This window comes from Phragmites australis, chromosome 10 (assembly GCF_958298935.1).
Source record: "Phragmites australis chromosome 10, lpPhrAust1.1, whole genome shotgun sequence".
Lineage (NCBI taxonomy): Eukaryota > Viridiplantae > Streptophyta > Magnoliopsida > Poales > Poaceae > Phragmites > Phragmites australis.
The window spans coordinates 11,391,041-11,404,327 of NC_084930.1; the positions used below are offsets into that span (position 1 = coordinate 11,391,041).

Here is a 13,287-nt window from a genome sequence, read left to right on the forward strand (position 1 = left end):
TCTAAAGTGTGGCAATCTTGACAAGTTTGAGTCATGTTCTTCCGATGGGATCTTCTTGGGTTATTCGCTTCATGGTCACTTTTACAGAGTTTATAATCTTGACACTAACACCATTATGGAATCCTATGATATGACCTTGAATGAATTAACCCTTGTGCTAGCACTGTTCTTGAGTGTGCACATGAACAAGAGGTTGTCTCACAGCATGAGGCTCCACAACACATTTAGCAGAGACATACCCCGCAACTGATGATCGGCGACCTTGGTGAGAGGGTAATGATGTCCAAATCTACTCAACATACTCATTTCACTAATTCTATATTTGTTGCATCTTTTGAGTTCTATGATATTGGACATGCTCTTTCTGATTCAAATTGGGTCAATGGCACGCATGAAGAATTAGAAAATTTTGAGAGAAACCAAATTTGGTTCCTTGTAGAGCCACCTCTAAATATTCACAACATAGGCACCAAATGGGTTTTTAAAAAGAAATAGGGGGAGGATGGGTCTTTAGTGAGAAATAAAGCTAGACTTGTGGCTCAAGGTTTCACTCAAATAGAAGGGAGAGACTTTGGAGAGACATTTCCTCCAGTAACTAGACTAGAAGCAATTAGTATCCTCCTAGCATTTGTGGTATTCCAAGGTTTTAAGTTGTACCAAATGGATATCAAAAGTGTTTCTTAAATGGTTTCATAGAGGAAGAGGTCTATATTAAGTAGCCCCTAGGTTTCGAGCACCTCAAATACCTACATAGAGTATACAAGTTTCAGAAAGCTTTGGGCTTAAGCAGGCGCCTAGAATTTGGTATGATAGGTTTAAGTCTTTTTTGCTAGAGCATAAGTATGTGATAGGGTATGTGGATAAAACTTTGTTTACCTTTAGGTATGACAATGATTTCATACTTGCTTAGATATACGTGGATGATATTATTTCTTGTGGCTCTTCTCATGCACTTGTGGCCAAGTTTACAAATACTATGAGCAGAGAATTTGAAATATCGATGATATGCGAGCTCAACTTCTTCCTCAGGATACAAATCAAGCAATGCAAACAAGATACGTTAGTCCACTAGATGAAGTACACTAAAGATTTGCTTAAGAAGTTCGACATGAACAATGCAAAGCTCTTAGCGACACCGATGCCTACCTCAACCGTGCTTGATTCGGATGAAGATGGCGATGAGGTAGACCAGCGGGAGTACAAGAGCATGATTGGATCTCTCTTGTACCTGATGGTGATAAGACCCAACATCCACTTTGACATCTGCTTGTGTGCCCATTTCCAAGCTTCACCAAGGACGTTTTACTGCCAAGCGGTGAAACGCATACTCAAGTACCTCAAGCAGACTCTTGAGTATGGTCTTTGGTTCTCTGCATTCTCTTCGCTTTCTCTTCGAGGTTTTTCGGATACGGATTTTGCTGGTTGTAGAATTGACATGAAGAATACATCGGGTACATGTTATTTCTTGTTACCTCGCTTGTTTGTTGGTCTTCTCATAAATAGTCTAGTGTTGCACAGTTAACTACTAAAGCTGAATATGTTGCTACCGCTAGCTGTTGTTCTTAGATTTTGTAGATGGTTGCTACTTTGAGAGATTTTGTGTTAAACTTCAAGAGTGTGTTACTCCTATGTGACAACACCAATGTCATAAGTGTAGCTAATAACCTAATCCAGCATTCAAGAACTAAACGCATAGATGTGTGATTTTAGTTTTTGAGATATCACAATGAGAAGGAAGACATTGAGCTAAAATACATAGATACCCAAAACTAGCTTGTCGATATCTTCACCAAGCCTCTCGATGCATCTAGATTTGCTTTTCTAAGGGGAGATCTTGGAATTTGCCATCCCTATGGCATTGTGTGAGGGAGAGTAGCAATTGTACATACCCTATCTTATATTTATTGCATTTGCATTGCATCTCATCTTATAAGATTAAAATTATAGTTGAGCTTTTACTTGTATGTTTAGCATTTTTCATTTGCTAGACTTGAATTTGGACTAAGTTAAGTAGTTATACGAAGCAATCTTTTAATTTTAGACTCCTTTTGATGCTTTGACATTAAAATATTTTGAGCAAGCTAGCTTTTCTAAAGAGGATATTCTGTAATTTTATGAATCATGTAGAGTATAAAATGATTCACTCTTGATCACTATGTATGTCATTACTTTGGCTTAGTCAATGCTCGTTTTAAGGCTAGTTTGGTGAATGTCTTGCTCTAGTTTTCTTGGTTCAAGACAGTGGATTATGGAATATTGCACTATATTTTTTGTCTTTGTCAAATGTTTAGCTCATGATAGAACCTCAGGAGAACATATGTTCCTTGTGTCACAAAGACACTACTTGACTTGATCATAAAAACTTGATAACTTGTGAAAATTAAAAAATCTTGTAGAATCAAGTTTCTTGTGCTCAAATATGATCCAATACGATTGTCTTGAAGATAGGTGTTTGCTGTACCCAGTCGCGCGGCACTTTGCTTGGATAAGAGACAATTTGAGGATAAAATTAAAAAAAATGTGCTAAAATGATCAATTCTATTTTAATCCCTTTATCTAACTAAGTCTTGGTTTCATATGCGAGCGTTTGCAAAGCCTTCTATCTTGAATGCTTGTTTGCATAGTTTGAGATTGAAGTTGGCTACTTCTTAATGCTTATATTGTCTCGGCATAAGTGGATGCTTATGTGATGATCTCATTTAACATGATTCAGCTATGTGAACCTAAATGAGCCAACAATTTTTCAATTTAGCTTGTGCAGCTTCATGTTCTTATGTAACTCTATCTTTTCGAGTATTTGTGCAATTGGGAGCTCCTCATTCCACTCTTTATAGCCATTTGAAGCTTCTAGCTCTTGCAAATACTTTGTGATATACTTGTGAAAGCTTATTAGGATTACATGTTCATGCATTACATAGTGTTTTTGTCCTTGATGTTTGTATTGCCAAATGGAGAGAAAATATGCTATACACAAAGAATATTGCATAAATGAAAAAGGGAGAAAATACGCTATAATGAATCTATGCATTCAACAAAGGGGAGCATTTGAGTTTCCATAGCGATCTTCGGGCTTTTGCAATCTTCATATGCCAAGTGACATCTTCTTTTACTCTTTCTTGAGTTCTTGGTCACTTGGATGAGCTTCTTAGGTTTTCTTCAAACCAATTTTTTGTGCTTTAAGGGTTGTCAATACACTCATCAAGAGGGAGATTGAGAAAACAAGTTGAAATAAAACAAGTTGAAATATGTCTTGGTTTATATGTGATGAGTGATTGACAAGGTTATGGATTTAATTTGTTAATTTTTTGGATTGTATAAGCATATTTATGTACTGCAATTATGATCATGACTAACCAAAGTTGTAGAGAAAATGAAGTCGGCGTTTTTATTTCTGAGTCTAGAAAAATTGTACATACCAGATGATCCGACGTTGAAAATTTTGTACACACAGGAGTATTTCAATTCAGAAGCAAAAATTAAAGTACACGCCGGATGGTCTGGCGATGGGCGCAGTGAGCACCGGAGCATTTCTTGCAGAGATGTTAGAAATTAGCTCTAGTGGACCTACATGCGTTGAATGGTCTGACGATGGAAGATATGAACGCTGAAGAATACACCGGACCATTTGTTGCAGAGAGATTGCAAAATGGTTGTTTGGTGGAGATAAACATGCCAAATGGTCTGGCGTTAAGCAATTGTGTACGTTGGACTATTTCTTGTAGAGAGATTTTTAGGCAGCGTGGTCTGCTGAGTTGAACACACCGGATGGTCAGGCGCTCAGGATGAGTGAAAAGTGAATCATTCGGCATTCACAATTTTTCAGTGATGTGTCATTTCTATAAGGATTTTATTTTTCGATTAACTTGTGATGGAGTTAAATGGTGTTGGAAGTACATGTTTGCTTGTCTAATGATGTGTAGATGGTGGATGCAACTTAGTGTCCGACGATGCGGGGCTAAGTGGGGAGCTTTGTGCCGAACGATCGAGGGATCCGCGTGTATTCAAGGGTGATCCTAGGTGTACACGTGGAGGTCAAGCAAAATGTGAGATAGAGGACGAAGACAAAATCAAGCGAAAGAGATGTCAATGCAAGTGATAAGGCAACCTGAGGTATTGGGAGCGGGAACGGGAAAGATCTATCGGTGGTTAAGATCGCAAGACGGAATACACAAGTCTTCATCGGGATGCTTGCATAAGGTGTATACAAGTGGCTATCAGTTACGTTTTAAGAAACATGCAAGATAGTTTCTCAGTTTAGCCGGAAAAACTACAGGAGGATGAACACAACAATATGTTCTCGTATGATCAGTAGATTTGCTATGGTTGGTTAGTTGCCTGCCATACGTTGATAACTAATTTATGAAGGGGCTACCTTAATTGCAGTGCTGCTGATGCAATTTCTGTAGAAAAGCAATGTGTAATTGTTCAGAGATGCATTGTGCAGAGAGTATATGGTCAGAGATGTGTATTTCCAGGAAACTCGTCTTTGTTTAGAATTGTTTGCTGAGAAACTACTCTTATTCAGAAAGTTCCAAGTTCTAGGAAACTCATCTTTGTTTAGAATTGTTTGCTGAGAAACTACTCTTATACAGAAAGTTCAGATGCATAATGGTGCTAATATTTAATGTCATGTTTCATTTGCTTTTGCATTCAACGTAGCTGTGGCAGGAGCTCGGTTAAGCTGCTGTAGTACTGCCCTTGTTGAAATTTACAGAGTCGATGCCTAACAGCAGGCTAGCCAAATATGCAAAGGTCGTAACAAAGTTACAGGGCATAACTTCGTTGTATTTACTAGCTTAAGAAGAATATTTACTGTCTGAGCAAGCACTAATTTTTCTGTACTACTTATCTTGATTTCCAGCCTTTCTATGATTTAGTTTCCCTGTGAGATACTATCTGAGGAATATCTCTCATTCTCTCTATCGAGATACGCACTCTGACCTAGCAATTTCTATAGAACAACAGAAAATTGGCTGTATATTACAACCAGTTAGCTCAGATCTGCACGTGGTTAGGTTGGTATCTCTAACTTGTGTCTAAGCTTCTAGTAGCGACGAGTGCAGGTTCTTGTAGAAATGATCAGTTGCAGTCCCGATATGTTGGATGTTTGCAATAAGTTCTCCAGGAAACGGATAGGTTGGTATCTCATTTTACTTTGTTCTTTCATTCATTTTCAGATAATGTTGCTTACATCTTGGCCTGTTATATGCTATTTATTTGGTCTCGCTATGGCAGGATGGACTAAGGGAGATTTTAATATTTACCATCGAATAAGTTGTCTGTTCTATGATATGATATCAGTATATCAATGACACGTAGATCTATTGATAGTATATCGTAAAATATGTACTTATTCAGTGGTAAATCGTATATGGCTCCATTAAACCCTCCATTGTGTCCCTCCACATGCTTTGCTCACACCATGATTAACCCCGCTGCTCTCCCAGGTCCAATTGTTGCTCACACCATGTTCTTAGGCTTTTCAGCATCCATAGCTAATTGATTCCCCCTTCTGTTGTCCAGTTTTGTATTTGTGTCCACAGAATATGAGTGCTCTAGACGGATCTTGATCACTATCTCCTCGATCATGATACTATTCCACTTCTTAAAAAGAAATAATGAATCTACAATATGCATTCCATGGAAATCCAAACTAACCATTTATCTGCAGTATATATTTTTTATCCTTTCAGTACTCTCAATTTGAGCTTTACAATAGGCTGAATATATATCACTATACACTAAAACTAAGATTATAATTTCATTTGTAATGCAAGTTAAGACTACTTCGAGGTTGCCACCTAATCATATCTAAAGACTATAACAAGGAGCCATCCAACCAGGAAGAAATCAAAACAACGCCGCGCATACTTTTTAGTATCTTTACTATATGATCGCACACTCTACCTCCACTTTTGACATGAAAAAGCTTCATCTTTCAACTTTAAATTTGAGCTTTCGACATGGGACTTCGCATTTCAACCATATTCTCAAACTTTCATCTTGAAATACCAAAAAAATTCAGCATGGTCCCACCCAAAATATATCTAGCTTTCAACTAAAAGAGCCCGAAGACAGAGCATGAGTTGCTTATGCCAAGCAGAAAAAACTACACTAAAACTACAATAGTGTTGCGGCACAAGATATCCGCGGTATTGTTAATTAGATGAAGGAGAAGATGACAAGGACGGAGGAAGTAGGAAGAATCAAGAATGGGCAGGGCTTGCCTGCAATGAAGATAGTAGGTGCAGTGGTGCACGTCCAATGATGAGTGCTGGCAATGAACCGTCGAGCATCGAGAGTATACAGTCACTTGTGCGCAGGGGTAGGAAAAGAATCACAAATAGTCCATCTGGTCACGTTTCACCGAGCATGGCCGTCTAATGTTGATGAGTTGGTCTCCTGTCGCATCTTCTTCTATCTTTTTTATCTAATAAAAATCTCTAGTTTTTTTAATAATTTATTTATTTTTATCGTATACTCTTTTTCCTGATCTTCCCGTTTTGTCACCAACTATAAATATAAGACTTATTTTATTAATGAAAATAAAAAAAATAAAAATTAACGGATGATCTCTTTTTTCGATTCTATCTGAAATTAAATTATGACATCATTACTATTATATTCGTTCGATACCGTTTTCATAACGTATCCATATCTCTATACATTAGATTTGTATTTAATATAACTATATCTAATATTTATAATTTTATCTAATATTTATAATTTTATTAGAACATACAGCTATTTAACTAGTATGCTACTAGAAATTAGGACTCCTCAAAAGATGTATTCCAAAACTTCAGGAATTCAATTGCTCCTTGATAAAGTGCAGCGAGGGATGGACTCTTGACCGACCGTAGATATCCAGTGGACCCTTGACCTGTCTGTTTCCGCGTAACATGGACTGGATCGTAATAGCTGGAAACTCGGAGGGGGCAAAACGCAGTTAGCGCTGCGCCGCTCAGGGGCGCTGTGCTTGGTTTATAAGCGAGGCCACAAGAACTCCAAGACGCGCAGGTGGGGAAGCAAGCAAGCGGCGGCAGGAGCATTTTGGAGAGAGAAAGAAGGGGTTGGTGGGTGAGAGAGAGAGAGAGAGAAGAGGAGAGGCCACGTCATCTTGACATCGACGCCGCAGCGGTCGGCGGCGGCGGGGATGGGTGACTCCGGCGGCTCCGTTGTGTCGGTGGACGTCGAGCGCATCTCCTTCGGCGGCAAGGTCGGGGCTCCCCTATTCCCCCTTGATTTCCTCCCTGAAACTTCCCTGCTACAGTTTATTTCTGCTCTCCGGGCGGGGGAGGAACGGAGAGGCGGGCGGGGCGCGCGGATTGAGAGGTTTGGATGGCCGAAAGAACTAAGAAGCGAACCTGGCGTGTTGGGGTTTAGATTCTCCTGGATGTAGTTCCTTCCGTGGTAGAGTTGGAGGTTCCGGAGACCGGAGGGAAGGGGCATTTCTTGATTCCGCTCCCCTCCCCCCCCCCCCCCCCTCCAATTTTTGCTTGCTCCCTGAGTGCATTGTAGTGGTTTCAGATTTAAGCATTTTCCCTATAGCATTTAACCTCTACTTCTTTATTTCCCAGATTTCGTTTTATGATATTTTGAATTTCTACTTCTGGGCATCTAGAATGTATTTTTTTTTGGGGGGGGGGGGGGGGTCTTGTTTCTAAGTTCATGCTAATATTTGCTCGCAGTTTGGCAGTTCTTCTCTTCTTAGCACTGTTCCTTTGCTCATCCATATCGCTTGGCAACTGCTTCTTGCTTGGCAACTGCTTCTTGCGCTTCTTCTTAGCACTGTTCCTTTGCTCAATATTTGCTCGCAGTTTATTCCATTTGCTTGGCAACTGCTTCTTGCGCTTCAGTTCGACGTCCTCATGTGGTTGTTGGCCGCTACCTGCCTTTGCCCATGCTGATTTCTTTTCTCCGGTTTATGGTTCTCGTTTGGTCATGTGGTCCTACTTTAGTTTGTATCGCTTGCTAATCAATTGAACTAATCAGTCGTCTGCTTTGTGCGTGCTTATCGCCAGAAGAGAGAAGAAAAAGAAACCATAAAAGATGTGATTTTGACGCATTTGGCTTGTATCTTGGGTGTTCTAACTACCCACTTTCCTTATAGTTTATTTAATCATGTTGTGTCAAATTGTTGTCTGGGCTTTCCAGCACAAATTTCCACTCCAACGTTCCTTTCTGTCTTGAAGAAATTTAAGCTAGATTCATGTGTGCAATTAGAAATGAAACACGGTCTAGTGGGATTGAGGTCCCTGTTTTCTGTGGATGCTGCTGTAGCCTTTTTAGTTGGTTCGGAGTACATATTTAGTCTTTGGGAGTTGGGACTGTTGCAGTTGAATTTGTTCTTTCATATGAGTACATAATAGCAATAACAAATTTTTAAGATAAACTACTCGTCCTAAGCTTGTACAGAAATAATTCTTGCACATAATCAGAAAAATAGTTGTTGAAGAAAGTAGGTTAGAGTAGAGTCCAAAAGGCTGTCTTAAGAGAAGTTGTATGGTTGGCTAGGATTCTGGAGTATATGTGAGGTTCTCTAAGTTTCCTATATCCAAAGCTGGATTGGTGAGGCCCACTGATTAGTGGACAAAACATAAACTTGGTTGCATCTTTCACACGCAAATGAGTCCATCACAACCTCCTCCTCTGCCAACTGCACTTCTCCGAGATAACCACCCAGACTAGGCCTGCATATGATCCTGGTGGCGTACATGGTAGCTGTAGGATTACTCAGGACTGCTAAAAAAACTCTTTCAGTTCTGTTGTTAGAAATGTGTAATGTAGTGTACTAGTCTATTTCCTCACAGGTTCTTGAGTTATTGTTATTTATCAAAATAGGATGCCTGTGATGTTATTATTGAATCATTACTTTGCTGCCACGTCTCTCCATACACATCCTTCCCGTGATAGAAAAGAACAGCTAATTATATTGTCCTAGCATATGTTTTTCTTGACAAGTATGTTTTTAACTATTTGCCTAGTGGAGGAATCACTTCCTGTTGGTACTTAGTGCTATCTTTCACCTTTCCCCCTTTTTGGCCCTAGGAGATGTGGTATAGGAGTCATAACTGTAGCACATCATGTTATAATGAGCTGTTACGCTTCTCTCTTATTAGCACCTTGTGAACTTTTAGTGGAACACGCAGGAAATAGAGGGCATTCGATTGTGATTCAAACCTTTTGCTGTGTTATAATTCCTTCTTTCAATAACCTGCGGGCACTGCTGGTTTCTATATTTCATTTGGAGAAAGAAATGACTCTGGATTGATAGCTTACAAAGTGTGTCATAGCCAAATTTGTTAAGCATCCATAGAGGCATTGATTCTGCAGTAGGGCATGTCTATAAGTGTCATTGGTATCACAACTTCACAAGCTTCATTCATCTGCAGATGCCTGCTATGCCCCCCCCCCCCCCACTCCTCCTGTTTTCATAATTTCTCCTGTGTGAACTACAATTTAGATGTTTATAATAATTATTGTTGCCATCTTTTGTCCATGTTTGTTTGATGACTAGCTCTTCTTTCTTTAGGAACATCATATACAAACAAACCATGGATCTGTATCTGTTGCCATATATGGTGACCATGATAAGCCTGCTCTTATTACTTATCCAGATATTGCTTTGAACCGTAAGTTTTACAATCATGCTTACCTTATATTAATTTATTTAAGAATTCTGTAGCATGGTGACTTAATTAAGTCCACTATTTTTGGTCAGATATGTCTTGCTTCCAAGGACTACTCTTCTGCCCGGAAGCAGCTTCATTGTTGCTCCACAATTTTTGCATTTACCATATCAGCCCCCCAGGACATGAGGTCAGTGGAATTTTCTGTTACAATGAAGTGGTTTATCATTGCATTTATCTTAATACGATGCATCGGGCAAGTCTGGATCAATATTTTCATGATTTCATGCAGTTAGGAGCTGCTCCGATTTTACCAAGCACTCCTGTGGCATCTGTTGATGACTTAGCGGATCAGGTTGCAGACGTACTTGATTTCTTTGGGTAACATATTCTCGTATTGTTTGAAAAAGTTGTAGTGCTCAGACAATTTTCCTTGTCATCTGTGAAGTAACTTCTTTTCTTTTCTTTTTTTTGGTATTTTTCAGGTTGGATTCTGTTATGTGTTTAGGTGTCACTGCTGGTGCATACGTTCTTACTCTCTTCGCAGTATGTATTTCTTCTAAATTAATGTGTTCGGTAATGTTTGCACAAATGCTTGGTAATCTATGTTTTTGTTACAGACAAAGTATAGAGAGCGTGTACTAGGACTTATCCTCGTTTCACCTCTATGTAAAGCTCCCTCATGGACAGAGTGGTTTTATAATAAGGTAGTTATTTCAATATTTAGCCCCCAGTTTCTACCTTTGCCCTGCAGAATAATAAGGCTGTACTGACAAATTTATTTTATTAGGTAATGTCAAATTTGCTATATTATTATGGGATGTGCAACTTGGTGAAGGATATTTTTTTGCAGCGCTACTTTGGCAAGGTAATTAAATGGCTTAGTTTATGTCATGTGGCATTTTTGTAGTTGTCCATTGAACTTTTTTGTTGGAATTTTCTATCCTCAGGGAGTACGTGGATGCTCTACTGTACCTGAATCAGATATTGTGCAGGCTTGTAGAAGTGTACTAAATCTTTTCATCCTCCATTATCAGCTACCATTATTTTGTCTAAATTAATGATGCTTAACTCTCTTCTTAATTCATGCAGTTTCTAGATCAGCGACAGTGCATGAACGTGTGGCAGTTTATCCAAACTATCAATGAGTATGTTCATTTTTTTGTACAATTCTTATATGATTAACTTATAGCTGGGTCAGTGGAATCATACTTTGTAATGCTTTACAGGAGAAAAGACTTGACAGAAAGCCTGAAGCAGCTGCAGTGCAGAACTATAATTTTTGTTGGTGAGGATTCTCAGTTCCATGCTGAGGCTGTTCACATGACTGCAAAACTTGATAGGCGATATAGTGCTCTTGTGGAGGTATCTATTTGCCCACACTTTAACCTTTCCACTTATTGATTTTGGGGTTTACGTACCAAGTTTGGTATTTTTATAGGTACAAGCATGTGGATCAGTTGTGACAGAGGAGCAGCCACATGCAATGCTCATACCATTGGAGTACTTCCTCATGGGATATGGCCTGTACAGGCCGAGCCAGATAAACTGCAGCCCTCTCAGCAGTTTGAACCCGTTTTGCATATCGCCGGAGCTCCTCTCGCCCGAGAGCATGGGGGTAAAGTTAAAGCCAATCAAGACGCGAGTCAATCTCAAAGCATAGGAACAAAGAAGGAAAAAGGCGTAGGAACAGATGCATATCCCTTAATTTTTGTGGTGAAGTGATATAGTTGTTACTGTGATGTACATAGACAAGAGGTTAGGTTGGTGAGGTTAGGGGTTCAATTCCATTGATTCGTAGCCTTAAAACAGTTGTAAATTGTCACAGATTATTTGTTAAAGAGACTCAATAAACAATAAGGGAAGATGAGCTGTTGCCAAAACATTAGGTCTGCTGCATATTGCTGTCTCTTCTCTTTTGTGAGTGCCATGGTATCTTCCTTTTTATCAGCTTGTGAGCTAGACCGATGAACCATTGCTGCCCCCTGAAGCACATTTGGATCCCAGGGCATTGTTGCAGAAGCCTCTTGTGTCAGTGTCATGGCGAGTTATTTGATTGTATGCCCGTGACAGGCTTAAGATGACGTCTAGTTGCAAGTTGGGTTGAAATTGAACAATGCTGAACTGATTTTGTTCTGTCGCTGCCTGCCTGTGCTCAATTTTTTTTAATTCAGTGGGTGTGATGTATATCCCTTTCAAATGGGGCAGCAGTCATATTCTGTTGGTAACTGGTACTCTGGTTGACAAAGCATATGGTGTTCACTCATGGGTGTGATCACCTTGTTTGATGTGCATTTTCTATGTTCAATGTTCAATTAGTCTGTCAGCTACAAGGATAATAATATGTATGTAAATATGTGGAAAGTTTTAAAAATGCGATGACTGCATTGGAAGATGTACACATTGTGTGGTGTTGTGTAACACAACTCACAGATAAGATGTCTGATGTTTGCAGAAGTGACTCAAATGAGATGAAACATTTGCTTGAGAGTGTTGCTGTAACAACTGGGTCCCTGTTGCTTTCTTCGTGCTTCTCGATTGCCAACCGTGAGGGAGCACCAGTGAGCTGTGGCTATCAAACAAGTTACCCAATTATTTTGTGTCATCGGCACCAGTAGAATTTTAAGGAGACGTGTATGCCTATCAGGTGGTTCAGAACTCACGATGTTTGATGGGGTTAACTAAGTGGCATAGTTGATTAGTGCAGCCCTTTTTTATACAAAACAGTAAATTACATTAGGAGTTTCTCCACTGACAATACTAAAATATAAATCAAGAGAACTATGAACTTTTGCAATTACACAGTGTTTCCACACACTTGATGCGTAACTCCCGCATCACTAAGTATGTATAGACATGAGTATGCGATCATGCAATATCCATGCTACGAATTACGTGGGACATATCCCAAGTATGGGCATGCACTTTTCCAACTAAATATACATGCATGTGTAGTCTCACTCATGCACTTGGCTGCAAAAGTCCCTTACTAGTTGTGTTGATTCAAACTACGACATGTTGTGGCGTGTAGTGAGGTGTTGTTTGATTGGATTTTGTGTAGATATGCTGGTTGAGTAGTCGTGTTTTTTTTGGTTTGATGCATAGCATCGAGTGAAACACCGTTTGCTAGGAGCCAAATTCTCCATTTTCTTCTCTTTGGAATGCATGCTAGCTGGAAAGGACAGGACATGACGCAAAAACGGCTGAGCATGACATAGAGTTTCACATAGAGACATCGTCACACTATGTGATATAATCTAGCGAGAAAAAGGAAAATGAAAAATATAGTAAGTTGCGCGTGAAGGGAAAGAAAGAAGATGACAGAAAAGTAAGAGTCATGCAAAGGGCTAACGTGTGGTATTGCTATGCTGCTCTACCATGTGTTGCTCAGCAGAAACTCCGAGCTGATTTAATGTTTTATAATTAAAATATTGTAATTCTAAGAACTAATTTTAACTCAAATAGTAAAGGCAAAATTCAAAGTTAATTTGACGATAACTATCAAACATTATCTTAGAGCCATACAATTTAGATATAAAATGCATTGACAAACAATAATTGGCACTGACTAAAACTATTGGGACCACGTAGAACTACAAATTAACTTTGAATTTTGCCAAGTGAACCTCCAAGCAGTGGCGGAGCTTCCTTATGG

At 39.3% G+C, this 13,287-nt stretch overlaps 1 protein-coding gene across 1 annotated transcript; it reads left to right on the forward strand.

Moving 5' to 3' along the window:
* Nucleotides 1-6,999: 6,999 nt before the first annotated feature.
* Nucleotides 7,000-11,515, forward strand: LOC133883579 (protein NDL1-like). Its single transcript, XM_062322939.1, has 11 exons — nucleotides 7,000-7,219; nucleotides 9,536-9,635; nucleotides 9,725-9,822; nucleotides 9,925-10,013; nucleotides 10,118-10,178; nucleotides 10,253-10,339; nucleotides 10,423-10,500; nucleotides 10,583-10,639; nucleotides 10,725-10,780; nucleotides 10,862-10,997; nucleotides 11,074-11,515. Exons 1-11 carry the CDS (start codon nucleotides 7,157-7,159, stop codon nucleotides 11,293-11,295), a joined length of 1,047 nt encoding a protein of 348 aa, XP_062178923.1. The 5' UTR covers nucleotides 7,000-7,156; the 3' UTR covers nucleotides 11,296-11,515.
* Nucleotides 11,516-13,287: the final 1,772 nt, after the last annotated feature.

Excerpts from the sequence above, each read along its gene's own strand:
- LOC133883579 (XM_062322939.1), top strand. The coding sequence starts at position 7,157 with ATGGGTGACTCCGGCGGCTCCGTTGTGTCGGTGGACGTCGAGCGCATC. Across the intron at positions 9,823-9,924 it reads TCAGCCCCCCAGGACATGAG|TTAGGAGCTGCTCCGATTTT; the intron begins GTCAGTGGAATT and ends GATTTCATGCAG. Across the intron at positions 10,179-10,252 it reads ACGTTCTTACTCTCTTCGCA|ACAAAGTATAGAGAGCGTGT; the intron begins GTATGTATTTCT and ends TTTTTGTTACAG.